Source organism: Coccinella septempunctata, chromosome 7, assembly GCF_907165205.1.
Source record: "Coccinella septempunctata chromosome 7, icCocSept1.1, whole genome shotgun sequence".
In the NCBI taxonomy this organism is placed as follows: domain Eukaryota; kingdom Metazoa; phylum Arthropoda; class Insecta; order Coleoptera; family Coccinellidae; genus Coccinella; species Coccinella septempunctata.
This window is the reverse complement of record NC_058195.1, coordinates 355,249-369,525: the sequence shown is the minus strand read 5'-3', so window position 1 is coordinate 369,525 and position 14,277 is coordinate 355,249. Positions and strand designations below refer to the sequence as shown.

At 38.8% G+C, this 14,277-nt stretch overlaps 4 protein-coding genes across 6 annotated transcripts; 3 read left to right on the top strand and 1 right to left on the bottom strand.

Moving 5' to 3' along the window:
• The first annotated feature begins 3 nt into the window (after positions 1-3).
• LOC123316255 (L-xylulose reductase) lies at positions 4-1,429 on the top strand. The gene is made up of 5 exons (XM_044902227.1): positions 4-165; positions 235-315; positions 629-800; positions 851-1,168; positions 1,224-1,429. The coding sequence occupies exons 1-5, from the start codon at positions 114-116 to the stop codon at positions 1,333-1,335; spliced, it is 735 nt and encodes a 244-aa protein (XP_044758162.1). The 5' UTR covers positions 4-113; the 3' UTR covers positions 1,336-1,429.
• On the bottom strand, positions 1,358-12,565 carry LOC123316253 (protein KIAA0100). 3 transcript variants are annotated; one of them, XM_044902224.1, is made up of 32 exons: positions 12,345-12,564; positions 12,159-12,285; positions 11,905-12,105; positions 11,668-11,832; positions 11,505-11,612; positions 11,312-11,455; positions 11,030-11,260; positions 10,654-10,963; positions 9,729-10,011; positions 9,533-9,663; positions 9,342-9,490; positions 8,999-9,281; positions 8,586-8,944; positions 8,340-8,462; positions 8,116-8,289; positions 7,809-8,052; positions 6,179-6,343; positions 5,720-5,920; positions 5,467-5,660; positions 4,669-5,391; positions 4,487-4,612; positions 4,220-4,436; positions 3,950-4,159; positions 3,737-3,885; positions 3,482-3,679; positions 3,152-3,427; positions 2,842-3,071; positions 2,635-2,782; positions 2,486-2,579; positions 2,014-2,423; positions 1,663-1,764; positions 1,358-1,606 (listed from the first exon to the last, which is right to left on the bottom strand). In XM_044902224.1, the coding sequence occupies exons 1-32, from the start codon at positions 12,404-12,406 to the stop codon at positions 1,541-1,543; spliced, it is 6,603 nt and encodes a 2,200-aa protein (XP_044758159.1). In that variant the 5' UTR covers positions 12,407-12,564; the 3' UTR covers positions 1,358-1,540. The 3 variants fall into 3 exon arrangements, with proteins under 3 accessions (XP_044758159.1, XP_044758156.1, XP_044758160.1); XM_044902221.1 differs by having other exon boundaries at positions 3,482-3,885; positions 12,345-12,565; XM_044902225.1 differs by lacking the exons at positions 11,312-11,455; positions 11,505-11,612; positions 11,668-11,832; ... (1 more) ...; positions 12,159-12,285; positions 12,345-12,564 and having other exon boundaries at positions 3,482-3,885; positions 10,654-10,896; positions 10,956-10,963; positions 11,030-11,153.
• LOC123316256 lies at positions 6,362-6,993 on the top strand. The gene is made up of 2 exons (XM_044902228.1): positions 6,362-6,707; positions 6,764-6,993. The coding sequence occupies exons 1-2, from the start codon at positions 6,519-6,521 to the stop codon at positions 6,953-6,955; spliced, it is 381 nt and encodes a 126-aa protein (XP_044758163.1). The 5' UTR covers positions 6,362-6,518; the 3' UTR covers positions 6,956-6,993.
• A 249-nt stretch (positions 12,566-12,814) lies between the features above and the next one.
• Positions 12,815-14,197, top strand: LOC123317378 (mitochondrial ribonuclease P protein 1 homolog). Its single transcript, XM_044903881.1, has one exon. The coding sequence runs from the start codon at positions 12,898-12,900 to the stop codon at positions 14,182-14,184; it is 1,287 nt and encodes a 428-aa protein (XP_044759816.1). The 5' UTR covers positions 12,815-12,897; the 3' UTR covers positions 14,185-14,197.
• Positions 14,198-14,277: the final 80 nt, after the last annotated feature.

Sequence of the window (14,277 nt, the reverse complement as noted above, 5' to 3'; positions counted from 1 at the left end):
TTTTAACTGACCTTGGCGTAATAATATTGTTGCCGCATCGAACTAAAATGTGTGATAATCCGTCAAATCTTGGTAGTTGATCCAGTTAACAGTCGCATATTCTCGAAGGCATCATGGAAATAAGTTTCCAGACAAAAAGGGCCCTAGTAACAGGTGCAAGTAAAGGTAAATCTAGACTCCTTCGAATTATTTCCAACCGACCGTAAGTATATGGTTACTCTTGGTGTATTTCAGGAATTGGCAGGGACCTGGTGAAGCAATTGGCGAAGTGTGGTGCACAAGTTATAGCAGTTGCAAGAAGTCAAGAACTTTTAGGTCAGTATGTACCTACAGTAAGGTGCCTACTACTGGTTACACTAAGTTCTCTCATCAAAATCTTTGTGATTTACTCATCAGATTTTTCTATAAACTCTCGAAAATTATTCGATCGAATCTTTCTGTCAATATTACGATTGACAAAGTCAAAAAATGTTGGCAAAGTCCGCATGACATTTCACTAAAGGCCGATACCCAAAACAGATTTAATTCAGTGGGGATTTCTCCCTTATTTGGGTTATGTCAAAGTTCACAACGATTTTTCATCTACGTGATCGTAGGAGTAGAAAGTCATTTAGATCCCCAATTTCAGAATCCTTAAAAAAAGAAGTCCCATCGATCGAGATAGTCACAATGGACATCGGAGACTGGAACAAAACCCAACAAACGCTGAGTAAACTAGGTCCTATCGACTTACTAGTGAACAACGCCGGTCTTGCTCTTCTAGCCCCTGTGACAAACATCCCAGAAGACCACTTCGATCAGTAAGAGCTGAAAAAATTGAAGAGAATCGATCAATCATTCAATCTTTCAGAATCTTCAACGTGAACGTAAAGGCCGTGATGAATGTGACCCAATGCGTAGCTAAGCAGCTGATCGAGAGAAAGGCGCCAGGATCCATAGTCAACTTGTCTTCGCAAGCTTCCATGGCGGGTCTCAAAGAACACGCTGTGTATGCCGCCAGTAAAGGTGCGATCGATGCTTACACCAGGGTAGCCGCCTTGGAATTGGGCCCCCACGGTATAAGAGTCAACAGTGTCAATCCAACTGTCATTATGACAGATATGGGTAAAGTTGCGTGGTCAGACCCGAAGACTTCCGACCCTTTGAAGGATAAAATACCATTGAAAAGGTCCAGACGCCAATGTTAGCCACTGTCGCATCAAGAATTTACTGTTTTTTTGTAGGTTCGGCGAGGTCCATGAAGTCGTGAATACAATCCTCTTCCTTTTAAGTGATAAAGCAAGCTTGATCACAGGAGTCTGTTTACCAGTCGATGGGGGATACACTGCTGTATAATCAGCAGAAAAAAAGAAGAATATTACGAATATTTTCATTCAATAAAAAATACTTCTATATTATACATAACATGGAATAAATAATCTCATAAGCATATTCGCTTTCACAATTACATTAATCCTACGACTTCCATTTAATACTGGCGATTGAACTCTTGCAGTCATCCATACTAAGACTTCCTCAACTTACCCACCCAGGGTAACTTTCAAGTGCCTTTCCCGAATTTAAACACTCCGCCCACTCCCTTCCTGATGCTCTTATTCTCTGGAGCCTTAAAATAAGCGATATTTAACAAGTTTATAAAAAATTAACCGAAAAAACATTTACATGTCTCTCTCCGAAAAGCATTCTCGCTTTATCCTCCTCTTGTGGGGAAGAACTTTCTTCGGAAGAACCGGTTTTCCTCTTGATGAGTTTCTGCTTGATAGCCTTAAAGTCGGAAATACAAATAATCAAACGAGGTCAATTAATTAACTCTTCGATTTCGGATGAGCAAAGCCGATTGACGAATCTCGAAACAGTTGATGAAATTCGAGCTGTGTGGACCTTCTTTCCGAGTTGTCGACTAAAAACTACAGACCCTAAGGAACACAAAGACCCGTCGAAACTCGTCAAGCGGCTCTGTCGCTTTGCTTAAGGTTGAAAAACCACGTTGCCAAAACATGCGACCAGTCTCACCTGCGAAACCACAGAAATGCTCTTGCTGTCGTTCCTGATCGCCATCAGGAGATCCAACCAAGTCCAAGTCATGTTATGGTACTCCAACGTCGGTATGACCAACGATATGTCCCTCAAATCCTCCAGGTTCTTCTCCTTAGAACCTTTGTAGCTCAACCGTATGGGTACCTCCGGGATCTTGATGTAAACAAACAGTTTATTCTTCTCCGCCCTTTCCTTCATTATTTCCACGTCGTCTATCGGGACGTAGAAGTTGGAATCTCTGTTCTTCTTGTTTCCTTTTGTCTTTTTATGACCCTTGCTTTCTAATTCTCCGTCATCGGACATTCTGTCGGAGTACTCTGGGTGTTCTGTATCTCTTTCCGGGAAGCAGAACTTCATCATGGTATTGTAGAATTTCTTTGTAAGTTCTTCATGGAAATAAAGGAAAGGCGTAGAAAGTGGTGATAACCTATATACGATGTTTACTTACCAATTTTCAAAGGGACTAAATTGATTTCGAAATGTTCTTTCACAGATATACCTCCCACTGGTGGTTTTTCCCTGCAGAAAATCCTGAGAACTTTCTGAAATAAATTTGAAAAAAAAAATTGTCCACAAAGACCTAATCCATTTATATACCTTATGCTCTATAGGCATTTCAAACTGTATCTCCGTGGGACATATGACTTCTTTGTAAATCTCATTAGGTAGCAAATTCGTCATTCTCAGATAACCCAACTCCAACAGATGTACAACTGAGTCGTCACTGTTCGATTTTTTCGTATACCTTAAAAAAATTAATTCACGAAATACGTTGGCAAGGTTTCAATCGTGATGAATACTAACAGAAAGTTGCTCAAAACCAAATCGGCGATACCAATCAGACCATCGGCTTCAGTCAGCCTCCACTGGGCGTGTTTGAAGCAGATCTCGTTAGATCTGACAACTGTCACCGGCTTGTCGCTTCTCGTGGTGGCAAGCCTGCTGTTAGCCAACAGTTGTCCCTCCTTGAAGCACGACAACATCATGTCCAGTTCCTCGCTTTCGGCGTTGAGCTGATTTTTACAATCATCTACCTGAAATTCGGTAAACGTCCATCCAGTTATATAAACATATTTTTATAAGAAGTCCTGTGATACATCGAAATATCGCTTACTTCTTTGAGCAACGCATTCAGTTCGTTCAACAGTTCCATATCGTCCGGGTTTTCAGCCAGAGCCTTACTTATCAAATAAGAATTTTTTTCCAATCTTCTGAGTTTACTAATCGTCGTCCTAACGACCGTCTGTTGATTTTGTATCGGTTTTCTCTGGTCCTCGACGCTGTGCAGCTGTAGCTGAAACCGCATCCTGGCCAGTTTCTCCAGGGCCTCCTTCCTGTGAGGTTCCACGTACAGAAGAAGATTGTTGACGATATCCAACAGCATCGCGTACTGAAAACAAAGATCTTTAAGGGACCCTTTTAAGGCGACATTCAACCTGAATACCTGCAAAGAATTTGTGCAGACTTCCAAGTCGTGATGCATGAGCGTGAAAGCGTCGACGGCCCCCTGGCTCTTGTTCCAGGGATCTACCTCGTCTTGGGGTGGCGGAGGCACCTCGCAAAGATTCTCGGGATCCACGCTGATATCCCCGTAGTTCGCGTAGAAAAATTCGCATTTACACCTCGAAACGATTCTTTGTAACTGAAAATCGAGCACGGTTACACCGACACATAGACGCAGCGTCTTATCCGTTCGTACCTGACTAGAATTCGTCGGCCCCACTGTGTCACTTACCACAGCCCCCACCGATACGCCACTGCCCACCATGTTCGGCACCTCGGAAGGTTCCGAGATCTGAGTGGATTCCTTCTCTTGTATGTTATTTATCGTTAACCACATTATATTTTCTACAATTAATATCATTGAGTTAGAAAGTCCAACTATCAAACATAACCTTTAAACAGTGCGTACCATTAAAGCAGTCGTTTTCACCAGCGTTCACTGTTGCGTAATACTGCATACACTCTAAAAGTCCAGTCCAAGTCGTTTTGGTCACCAACGTCCTATCCTTCCAAGCCGGCCTGTGTATTCTCTGAAGGATATCAGCCTTAGCAGCACTTAGAATAACGTAACCTTTGGTCTCGCAGCCCTTCAGAAGAACTTGGGCGTTCACCAGGGAAACTACACGAGAAGAATCCGTCATAACCTATTTTCGACTGGATACCATCGGATAGAACTTACTCTGCCAATTTTTGTATTGGACGTCGTCCTCTTGACAGGCTTGCAAACCCTGCAGATGCTGCTGCCTCGTCGCGGACAGATCGTCGCTGTATACCACTGAATTATTCTCGGCCTCGGCTATAAGCTGTTGCAACATGTTTGCCGCGTGTCCCATTTGCAACTTGGTGCCTTGACTACCCGGAGTGCCATCCTGAACGGAGGTGGAAGCCTGAAGACCCTAAGAATCGAGATAAGAGTACAGAGGTCTCAAGAGGTGGGGGAACTTACCTGTAAAGAAGAAGCATTTGGAGGTGTGCCCGGACACTCACTAGTGTTCCTTCTTTTCAGGGGAGTACTATTGTTATCTTTCCTGAATATCTTCAATAGATCCGTGGAAAGATTCTTCTTCAATTGCTGCAAACGACAAACGTTAACCCCCTCGTCCAAAACCACCCTAAACAACCACTAACCCTACTCTTCATGAACGTATCGTACAACGCCAACGCCACGTTCCTGTTGCTCTTGGTCCACGCCCCCTTCAGATCGTAAACGACCAGTCTATGGGTGGGCGTGTCCTTGTTCCTGTCGTTGAAGTCCAAGGTTGGCACCACTGCCTCGCGTCCGTAGGACACTTTGGCCACCGAGAGACAGAAACACTTCTCGACGGGCTGTTGGGGTGTCACCGCCACCTTCTCCGCGTCCGTATCGTCGTGTAAGGCGCTCTTGAGCCAGATCTCGGAGTCGTTGAGGTAGGAGGTCATGTAGAGGATGGACCACTCCGCCTTCGGGCGGTGTTTGAGGCCGTCGTCTACCGGCACTAGAGAGAGAACGTGCTCTGAGGTAGACGACAGTCTGTCTCCCAACATCTCGCAACCTCTCTGCATCGCGTAGGACAGCCAGTAGCAGACTTGAAACTTATGCAGGCCGACGATGAGGTGAACCTTCTTGTAATGCCTGCTGAGTTGAATTTTTCTCGGTCTCACGTTGGCGAATATACGGCCCCGCTTGGTTGGTCTGGTCACCCCAGAAAGAATCAGCTTGAGGTTTTCTATCCAACGTAAGGTGCTACCGTACAGGACCAGGGTGGGATTGTCGAAGCTGACCGAGGGATGTTGGGGAGTGGGAGGGCGGGTCTCCAGCACTATGCTGAGACTCACGTTTTGAGATCTGAACGCTCGGAAAGAATCGTGCACCTAGAAATGCACAAATATGTACAAAATTAACACTTCGAGGTTATGTTGCTAGTGATACCCAGCTACCCAACTTACTTGGTTACTAGAGTACTCCGGGATTTTATCCGGGGCGCATTGGACGACATTGTGGTGGTCGTTGGGGTCGCTCAAGCAGTTCCACTTTATGCCCAGGATAAGTTTCAGATTCGGCAAGTGCAACAACTGACAATCGTCGTATTTCGACGCGGTTCTCACGAATATGTTGAGGTCTCCCTTATAGATGAATTTCGCTGTGAAAAACGGAAATTAGTTCAATCCACAGCGAGTATTGTAATCTACGTGGACTAACCGTTCGTCCAGTCCATTATCAGGTTGTTCCAGGTCAGCTCCATCTCCTCCGTCGTGTTGTAAGGATCCAAAGAGGCGTGTAGTAGAACCGTGAGCTGATCGACAACCATCGTGAGTCTACCGTGCAAAAAAAGCCTCATTTTGTCCCAGAACGGTAAGGGGGGTGATGGATCTCTCGATGGAGGGATTATTTTCTCGAAACCTAAAGCATCATCAAGAAGATGTACTCAGGTAACTTATGGTAGCATAGTTGTAGTACAAGTTGTGACAGAGCACCCACTTGAAGATGTAGGAAGGTTTCCAACATGACAGAACGGTTATTTTCGTAAAACGCACGAATGGCAAAGGTACTACCGACCCTGAGGAACACAAAGAGTCCCAACACACCACGAGTGACTCAACCAGCTCTGTCGCACCCTGTACTACCTCAAAAACATTCCTCGATGCTCTGGAAACTTACACAAGTTGCACATTGCTATGACTGGCTCCCAGCATGGTCCGAAAGCGTATCTGTAAGACTTCACTTCGCAGTTGAAATCGTGGTAGAACTTCATTGGGAGCATTCCTCTTTCAACATAGAAAGGCTCGAATGGCTCGCCTAATTCTACTTTCACTGTTCGAACAGCTGAAGAAAAAAAATATATTACGAAGAATCAAAAGATACTGATTTTGAAGAATCATAGTCGTAAAAATCAAATACAATTATTTTAATAGTTCATTTGTGTATACCAATACTAATTCGAATTTATGAATTTTCTGTAATTCAGCATGTAATTAGCGTTTTTTGTCCATCATAATTAATGAATAATCGAGGTCAGAGAGGGATTTTTCCAGCAAAACCCAATGGCGAAACAAATCCATCATCAGTAACAACAGTTGGACGATATCATAAAGATACAGCTATGAAGATCATCAGGACCACCTTGGTTGTTGTTCTTTGCTTGGTGTTTCTCAAAAATGTAGAGGCATTCGTTGACAGTGGACTAAAGGTATTCTTTGATTTTAGAAACGATTCTGTCTTTTTTTTTCATTTATTTTTATTCAGGTGTTGAGTAACTCAAAAAAAATGTCAATGGACGGTGGAGATTTAATTGGGAGTATAATAGAGTTTATTATGGACATGATGGAAATGGCTTCTGGCCTTATAGACATGGCAATGGCGATGGGAAGAAAGAAAAGGTCTACCCTAGAAGATATACTGATGCCAGCCGATTTACGACAAAAAGTCGTTCCTTGAATGAAATGTATTTAAAATAAATTTTATTGGAAAATTCATTACATACATTCTTCATTCGTTCAGCATGAGTTTCAAATTTTTGCACTCAACCTTGCTTTAGGAGATATCTCTCCATAAACAAGGAAAAAATTATTTATGATCCATTATCTTCAACGTATCAAAAATAAGTAGAATTAAAATTGACTGGATGGGAATGCCAAATCATTTAAAATCACATTTGTGAACTAATAATGCGTGCAAATAAAAATCTAGATCAAACAAATAAAGAAACGAATAATCACCCAACATTAAAGACAGAGATGATATCAATGAATAATTCAATGAAGGTCGGTAAATTATAAATGACACTGAATAACCAGAATATCAAATAAAATGAGACAACCATTCCAACAGTTCCCCTTCATTCGGGTGAAGATCTAAAAAATGTTTTTTTCCAAACGCACAATATTTTTGTCGACGTTTTTAATTGTCATCTTCTCTTTAGAACTGGCTATCTGCCAAAATTTCGATGGTACGAAAAAGGTAAGAAGAAACACTCAAAGAAAATTAATTCATTGGATAATATTATCCGTTGTTAGAGCTATGGAAACTCCAAGAAAATGTTCATAGACGGTGAGGGTATTATGGACGCTATCATAAGCTTCATTTTGGACATGATTGAGATGGGCTCTGGATTCATGGAGATGATAATGTCGATGGGAAGGAAGAAGAGATCGACTATGGAGGAAATTTTGATTCCAAGTAACTGAAACAGTTTTTTGACCTTGTATAGTCTCGATTAAAATTATAGTACTACCTGTAAACTGTGGAGTAATGTTCATCTGTGACAATAACACTTTGAAAGTTCTCTTACCCCTTCTGGGCGCTTGTTGCTCAGCTCCAATAAGTGTTCCATTGATGAAAAATTGCCTTATATCCATCAGAGGCTGCGGAAAATCCCTGAGCTGAAATTTCCACTCCCTACACCTCAACGAAACGATTCTACACCAGAGCGTGGAAAATTCAATACCTTCCTCTGGCCATGGAGCATCCGAATCTATTTCTCGCATCATATTGATCACGTTGTTCAACCCATACATCGAAGGATCCGCCAACACCTTGTAAAAACGACAAATTCAATCGAAAAAATGTCCGACGCGAATTAAAGAATACAAACGTACGATAATTTCCAATTTCGTCATGTTCCAAGCGAACAATCTGGTTCTAGCCGCCGTTTGCTGCATCTGTTTAGAACGCTGAATGTATATTTCCGCGTTTTTCTGCTTTAATTTAGAGAAAAGATCGTCCACCGTGCCTGCCGGTAAGTGCAAGTAAATCTTACAGAGCTGAGCCACCTTAAAGTACACAATCAATAAAAATCACAGACCCGATAAATTACTCTCACCTTCTCCTTAAGCACTTTCTGCCTTTTCAAGCTTTCATTGTATTCATCTACTAGAAGCTCGAAATTATCCCTTAATTTCACCTCGAACGGATCATCGCTCATTTCAAACAAAAATTCGTTAACCTAAAAACAGTCTGAGTGACAATCACATAGATGGCGTTGCATACTTTGTTTCAAAACAACCATACAGATTCATGATGAGAGACTACCAAGGAATTTTTGTAATACATGATCGAATCAACTCACATTTATTATGAGGTCTCTGGGTAACATTCTGCCTTCTTCAAAAGGCCCCTTTTTGAGGTTATGCAGTATTTTCAGCCATTTAATGACAGATAAAAGTTGATTTTGCACGGCTTCGGCGTAATTATGATTATAGGGAAACACAGCTTTGAACAAATCCAGAGAGATATTCCATGTATCATTCCAAGGCAGATGCAGATTTTCAGCATCTAATCTTTCCTGACGTACCAGGGGATGATCTTGCAAACCACACATTTTGAAGCCGCTTATTGTGAAAATGTCCGAATTATCTATCGCTAAGAGGATAGTATCTACCAGTAAAGATAACCCGAGTATGTTATCTGTGTCAATTTCTGTATCGACTAAAAAAAATCCATTAAAATAAAGCGCAGAGAAGAATAATTCAACAAACTTACAAAATGATAACTTGGCCGAATGTTTGTCGGAAATTTCTATGTTGAAGCAGAAGCACCCTTTCAGGATGAATTTCATGGCAGTTTTGTAATCAGCATTGGAATCTTCGAAATCTAATGCTAATTCTTCCTTCAAGCTTTCCAAAAACTCTGTTATATCTTTATAGAGTAAGAACGCTTTGAGATGCAAGTTTGTAGACCAGTAAAATATTACTTCATCCTCCGATTCCAAGTAAAATTGATTACTATCTCTACCGAATTCCATATTGATCATCTTCACAAAAGCCTGAATAATACAAAATTAAAAAAAATTGTCGTGATATTCAAAATAAAGTCGCCATTCTACCTTGAAGTTTGATATGTCCTCAGTCCTCATACAAGAATAATAGTCACCGGCATTTATCAAATTGAATATTTTGAATTCCTCAAATTGTACTATGTTAGAAATGGAATTCCGATCGTACTTCAGGAGATTCAATCTAAACACAAAATACTCTGAGAGAAAACGGTATTGATTCGTTACATCAACAACAGTACCTGAATTTTGCGACTGGAAGAAGAAATTGAAATGCGAAGCGGCTAGATTCAAAGAAAACGCCGAAAAATCTGGGGATTTTCCAATTTGTTTCGTTTCACGAGGTTTAGGGAGGTTATATTGCTTCATGCATCTGCAAGATGAAATTTCTCATTTTTTTGCTTCTACTTTATATTGATCTTGTCTGGTCCAACTCACCTTATAGCGACTAAAATATAATCGGCGAGTTCAAGAGACCATTCCAACTGTACAGTATCGACTAAAGATCCGATTTTTATTTCTGATGATCCCTCTGTCGTCTTGAGTTTAAAAAGACACATGCCAACGTAGGCTGGTGTACCCCAAACGTGTGTCACCTTAGGATTGTTAAACTCATGACCATTCTCTTTGAAGGACCACCAAAAAGACTCAAGCAGGACCTCAATTTGCCAATGCCTACTGTCCAAGATGAGATTGGGTAAACGAGATATATAGGAGCCATCTGTAATAATTATAAACGATAACATAAAATATCAAGAGATTTTTTAGATATACATAAATTTAATATAACCGATTGAAAAATAAACCAATTAAACAAAGAACCCTTTTAAAATATGCCCATACAACTATCTAGGAATATATATTTCGTTTCTTTGAGAAAAAATCCGATGAAATCCGTTGGAATCGAAAAAATCCTTGAAAGATGCGAAAACGACACATAATTTTCAATCGTAAATGCCCAATCGAATGTTACGCCTATGAATCGTGCGTGTCGTATAACGTGAAGTTAGTCGTATAGCGTGAAGTTAGTCGTATAGCGTGAAGTTAGTCGTAGAACGTGAAGTTAGTCGTATAGCGTGAAGTTAGTCGTATAGCGTGAAGTTAGTCGTATAACGTGAAGTTAGTCGTATAGCGTGAAGTTAGTCGTATAACGTGAAGTTAGTCGTACAACGCGAAGTTAGTCGTACAACGCGAAGTTAGTCATATCCCCAAAGTTCTATGGTTTCTTCTGATGACTTGTGAAACTTCGGATAGAGCCATTTTACAACCTCTGGTGGTTTCAACATATGATTTTTTATGTAGATTAAGATAAATAAAATATGGGAGAATTTTCAAAAAGAATATGTGTGACGACATATCCCACCTGTTCTTCTCTCTTGTGCCTGATCCAGCATAAGTCTCAAATGTTTGAATCCAATCGATGAATTTCGCTTATTCAATTGGAATAGAGCAGAAACGTGGCAAAATTCAGCGCAAATGTTAATTGTCAATTTTTTCAGCATCCTCTCGAAATTTGATTGAGAAATATGTTGGGGTTGAGTTAGGTTTCTTGAACTATTTGTATGATAAGCTTTCAAAAAATTCTCATATATCCATCTATAGATCACTGTGTGCACATAAGTTATGAGTAAGGTGTTCAAATGAAGATATAAATTTATCACGTACTTTTTAAGCTGGAAATTAAAACACTTATTTCAATAACTCAATTTGCATCGCAATGATGAGGTACTCTTCATTACCTTGGCATCTATTTTCAGACTATTTAGAATCAGTAATTTTTCTCGGTTATTTTGAAGCTGTAGATTGTTCAAGTAGAAGGCAAAAATTATGGGTCCTTCTTCGGAATTTTCTTCTTCAGGTTTGATTGTCTTGTAGGTTAAAATAACACTCTTAAGACTGGAGCTATACTCTACCTGACAGTTTTCTCTAATGCCTTTCAAAGAAGTATCATCTATTCTTATAGAACAATTCTGGAAATATGATTATTCACAACCTTTCCAATACATTATTAATCTATATACCTTTGGTATTATAGGAAAAATTCTTTCAAAAAGCTCATCATTTTGGACTTTTCTTGTAGCTATTCTATTATTACTAGAGCTACCTAAGTTGTAAAATCCATCTTTGATTTGTACGCTAGTTTTGAGCACTTTTACATCCAATTTCTAAAATTCAACATGTAACCTTGAATTTAGCAAATGTTCAAATACTCACCTCTACTGAGAGGGGTCCTTGAGCTACTAGAATTGTTTCTAAAGAAATCCCAAATCCAAACTCTGCCAAACATGTTTCTTTATTGTCCTTTTCAGCATGCCTTAATACCTTCAATTTAAATATATGGAATGAAACTTGGATAAACTCTGATTATATTGCTCACCTTAGCCGAAGCATCCATCAAATTCAAAGTAAGAAGCAAGGACTTAGCATTTTTGAAAATATTACCATCAATATGGAGCTCACTAGCAGATGAATGGATGAGACAACCAGGATCTCTTACCCTCAAAAGCATAGCGGAAATTGAGTAAATATGTACTGCAGTGAACTGAAAATAGAGTAATGATATATGATTGACTATCAAGGTAGTCTTAACTGCAGAAAATGTTGAGATATCTACCTGTACAAATGTATTTATCAACTTTGGAACCTGTTTATCTCGGAAATCTAAGGGTTTATACATTTTCTTTTCCTTTGTCAAAGTTGCTTCATCTTCCTCACCTATATCTTTATTAATTCTCACATCTTTTACAACTAGGGTAACCAATTTGGTCAAGTCGGAATTCAAAAAACTACTTTTTATACCTATTTCTTCGATATGCTAAAATGGTCATAATTAAAAGAGAAGAATTTAAATAATTTCGATATACTCACTATATGAAATCCATTTTTTATGATTTGAATGTTGCAAAGTTTCAAATAAGGAAAGGCTATCCTGCCAATTCGAACGGAAATTTGAAACTTCTTTTCAAATATCCATGAAAGTATAAGAGGCAATATCCTTCAAGAAATAATAAATGTAGGTGATAATTATTGCAACTGGTGATAATGAATACTCACCAGGAAACAAAAATAAAAACCAAACTCACAATTGAAATTAAATACAACAGAAATTTATTCATATTCACTTATTTTTTAACACATTGTTTCAGTAAAACATATATAGTTATATAAGACGAGAATCTTATTCAAACATTTTTCAGTTCATGATAAAATCGTACAAAAAACAATAAACCTAGACAAATCTTTTCAAATCATAAACCACAACTGTCATAAAATAAACATGAGATGACATTAGATTCTAACCAAAAACAAATTTTGACAAGAACGAATTCGAATCTTTGATCTACTTACATTTGTTCAACAGACCTACAACTCTTACTCTTTGCTACTCTCTGGTCTCGTATATTTGGTGTACTGTCAAGGTTTTTGGTTCTGTGGTTAGGGACAAAGAGAAAGAGCAGATCAGAGTTACTCTTCGGTATGAACCATAGAGAAAGATGTATGAACATAGATTACGAATCCATCTATGAACATGTTTATTTACTTCTTTAGAGGTTAGAAAAATAAAATTTCAATTTTCAAGCCGAAAAAAAAATTCTACGGATAGAAAATGCACAGCATTTGTAGAAATTTATACAGAGCGTACAGCGGAAACACTATCAACTCATCACAATTACCTCCATTGAACTTGGGAAATATTCGAAAAGAATATGTAGCATTAGGAATCAAGAAATATTTCTGCACCTCTGAAAATACACTAGAGCAGGTTTATAAAGAAGTGAGTCAAGGAGATGAGGAGGTAGAGTATAGGTTGAAAGTATTAACGATGGAAATGGAGTTGCTTCGGCAAGAAGGTGAATTAGTTCCGGAAACTGATAAATTGAAAGCAAAACATTTCGTAGAATTGTTAAAATTGAAACATAGGAATGGTAGAAAAAAGTATTTGGAGTATATATTCAAGTTATGCAAAAGGAAAGAAAATGAGTTGGAAAAAAAGAAACAGAGAGCCTTACAGTTCGAAGAACACAAAAAAAACAGGTTACCCAAAGATTTACCATTTGAAGACTTTGTTCAAACTTATGATCTACTGCATAATAATATATTGTTGAGAATAAGAGATAAATCTATTAATAACTTATATAATAGCAAACTAATTAATGCTATGAGGTTTGGTCAAAAACTGGTATTTGACTGTGGATTTCATGAAAAAATGACGGATCGCGAGAACAGTAATTGTGCTAAACAATTGATGCTTTTATTTGGGGAAAATAGGATCCATGATGATCCGTATGACCTTCATTTGTGTAATTTCGATAAGTCTTCTGAGTTAGGGGAAAATTTAAAATCCTGTTTGCCTACAATGTATGATCCTGAGTTTCCTTTGAATATTCACCAAGAAAGTTATTTAAATCTTTTTCCTAAAGATCAACTAGTATACTTAACACCTCACTGTAGGCAGGAATTGTTAGAGTATGACCACAATGCCATTTATATAATAGGGGCGATAGTAGATAAAGTAAATCAAGCACCTTTGTCCCTGGCGAAAGCAAAGGAACAAAACATAAAAATGATGAAATTTCCTTTGGACCGGTACCTATCTTGGGGGAGTGGTTCAGGCAAAAGTTTAACTCTGAACCAAGTTTTGTTGATTCTTCTCGATTTGAAGAAGACAGGAGATTGGAAATATGCCTTGAGACATGTGCCACAAAGGAAACTGATCAGAGACGAAGACATTCTTCAGGACGTTAAGGAAAAATTGAATAATACCAGAAAAAAATGGAATCAATATGCTGATTTGAATAATTTGAAATATAATAGAAGAACTGGATTCAAAAGTCAAAAATCTGAATATTCCAAAAACCGAATGTCTGTAATTAGTTCTCTCAGGAAAGAATAAAATATTTAAATCACGACTTCAATCATTTTAGCAAGTAATAAATCGCTCATTCCTAAGATTACAAAGAGGTTATGTAAAAAAGTATAATGTGAA

Coding starts and splice junctions, on each gene's coding strand:
- LOC123316255 (XM_044902227.1), top strand. CDS start 114: ATGGAAATAAGTTTCCAGACAAAAAGGGCCCTAGTAACAGGTGCAAGT. Junction 316..628: donor AAGAAGTCAAGAACTTTTAG/GTCAGTATGTAC, acceptor CCCCAATTTCAG/AATCCTTAAAAAAAGAAGTC. Junction 801..850: donor CCAGAAGACCACTTCGATCA/GTAAGAGCTGAA, acceptor TCAATCTTTCAG/AATCTTCAACGTGAACGTAA.
- LOC123316256 (XM_044902228.1), top strand. CDS start 6,519: ATGAATAATCGAGGTCAGAGAGGGATTTTTCCAGCAAAACCCAATGGC. Junction 6,708..6,763: donor TCGTTGACAGTGGACTAAAG/GTATTCTTTGAT, acceptor ATTTTTATTCAG/GTGTTGAGTAACTCAAAAAA.
- LOC123316253 (XM_044902221.1), bottom strand. CDS start 12,406: ATGAATAAATTTCTGTTGTATTTAATTTCAATTGTGAGTTTGGTTTTT. Junction 12,106..12,158: donor TAAAAAATGGATTTCATATA/GTGAGTATATCG, acceptor TGACCATTTTAG/CATATCGAAGAAATAGGTAT. Junction 4,160..4,219: donor CCAATACAAAAATTGGCAGA/GTAAGTTCTATC, acceptor CTTCTCGTGTAG/TTTCCCTGGTGAACGCCCAA.
- LOC123317378 (XM_044903881.1), top strand. CDS start 12,898: ATGCACAGCATTTGTAGAAATTTATACAGAGCGTACAGCGGAAACACT.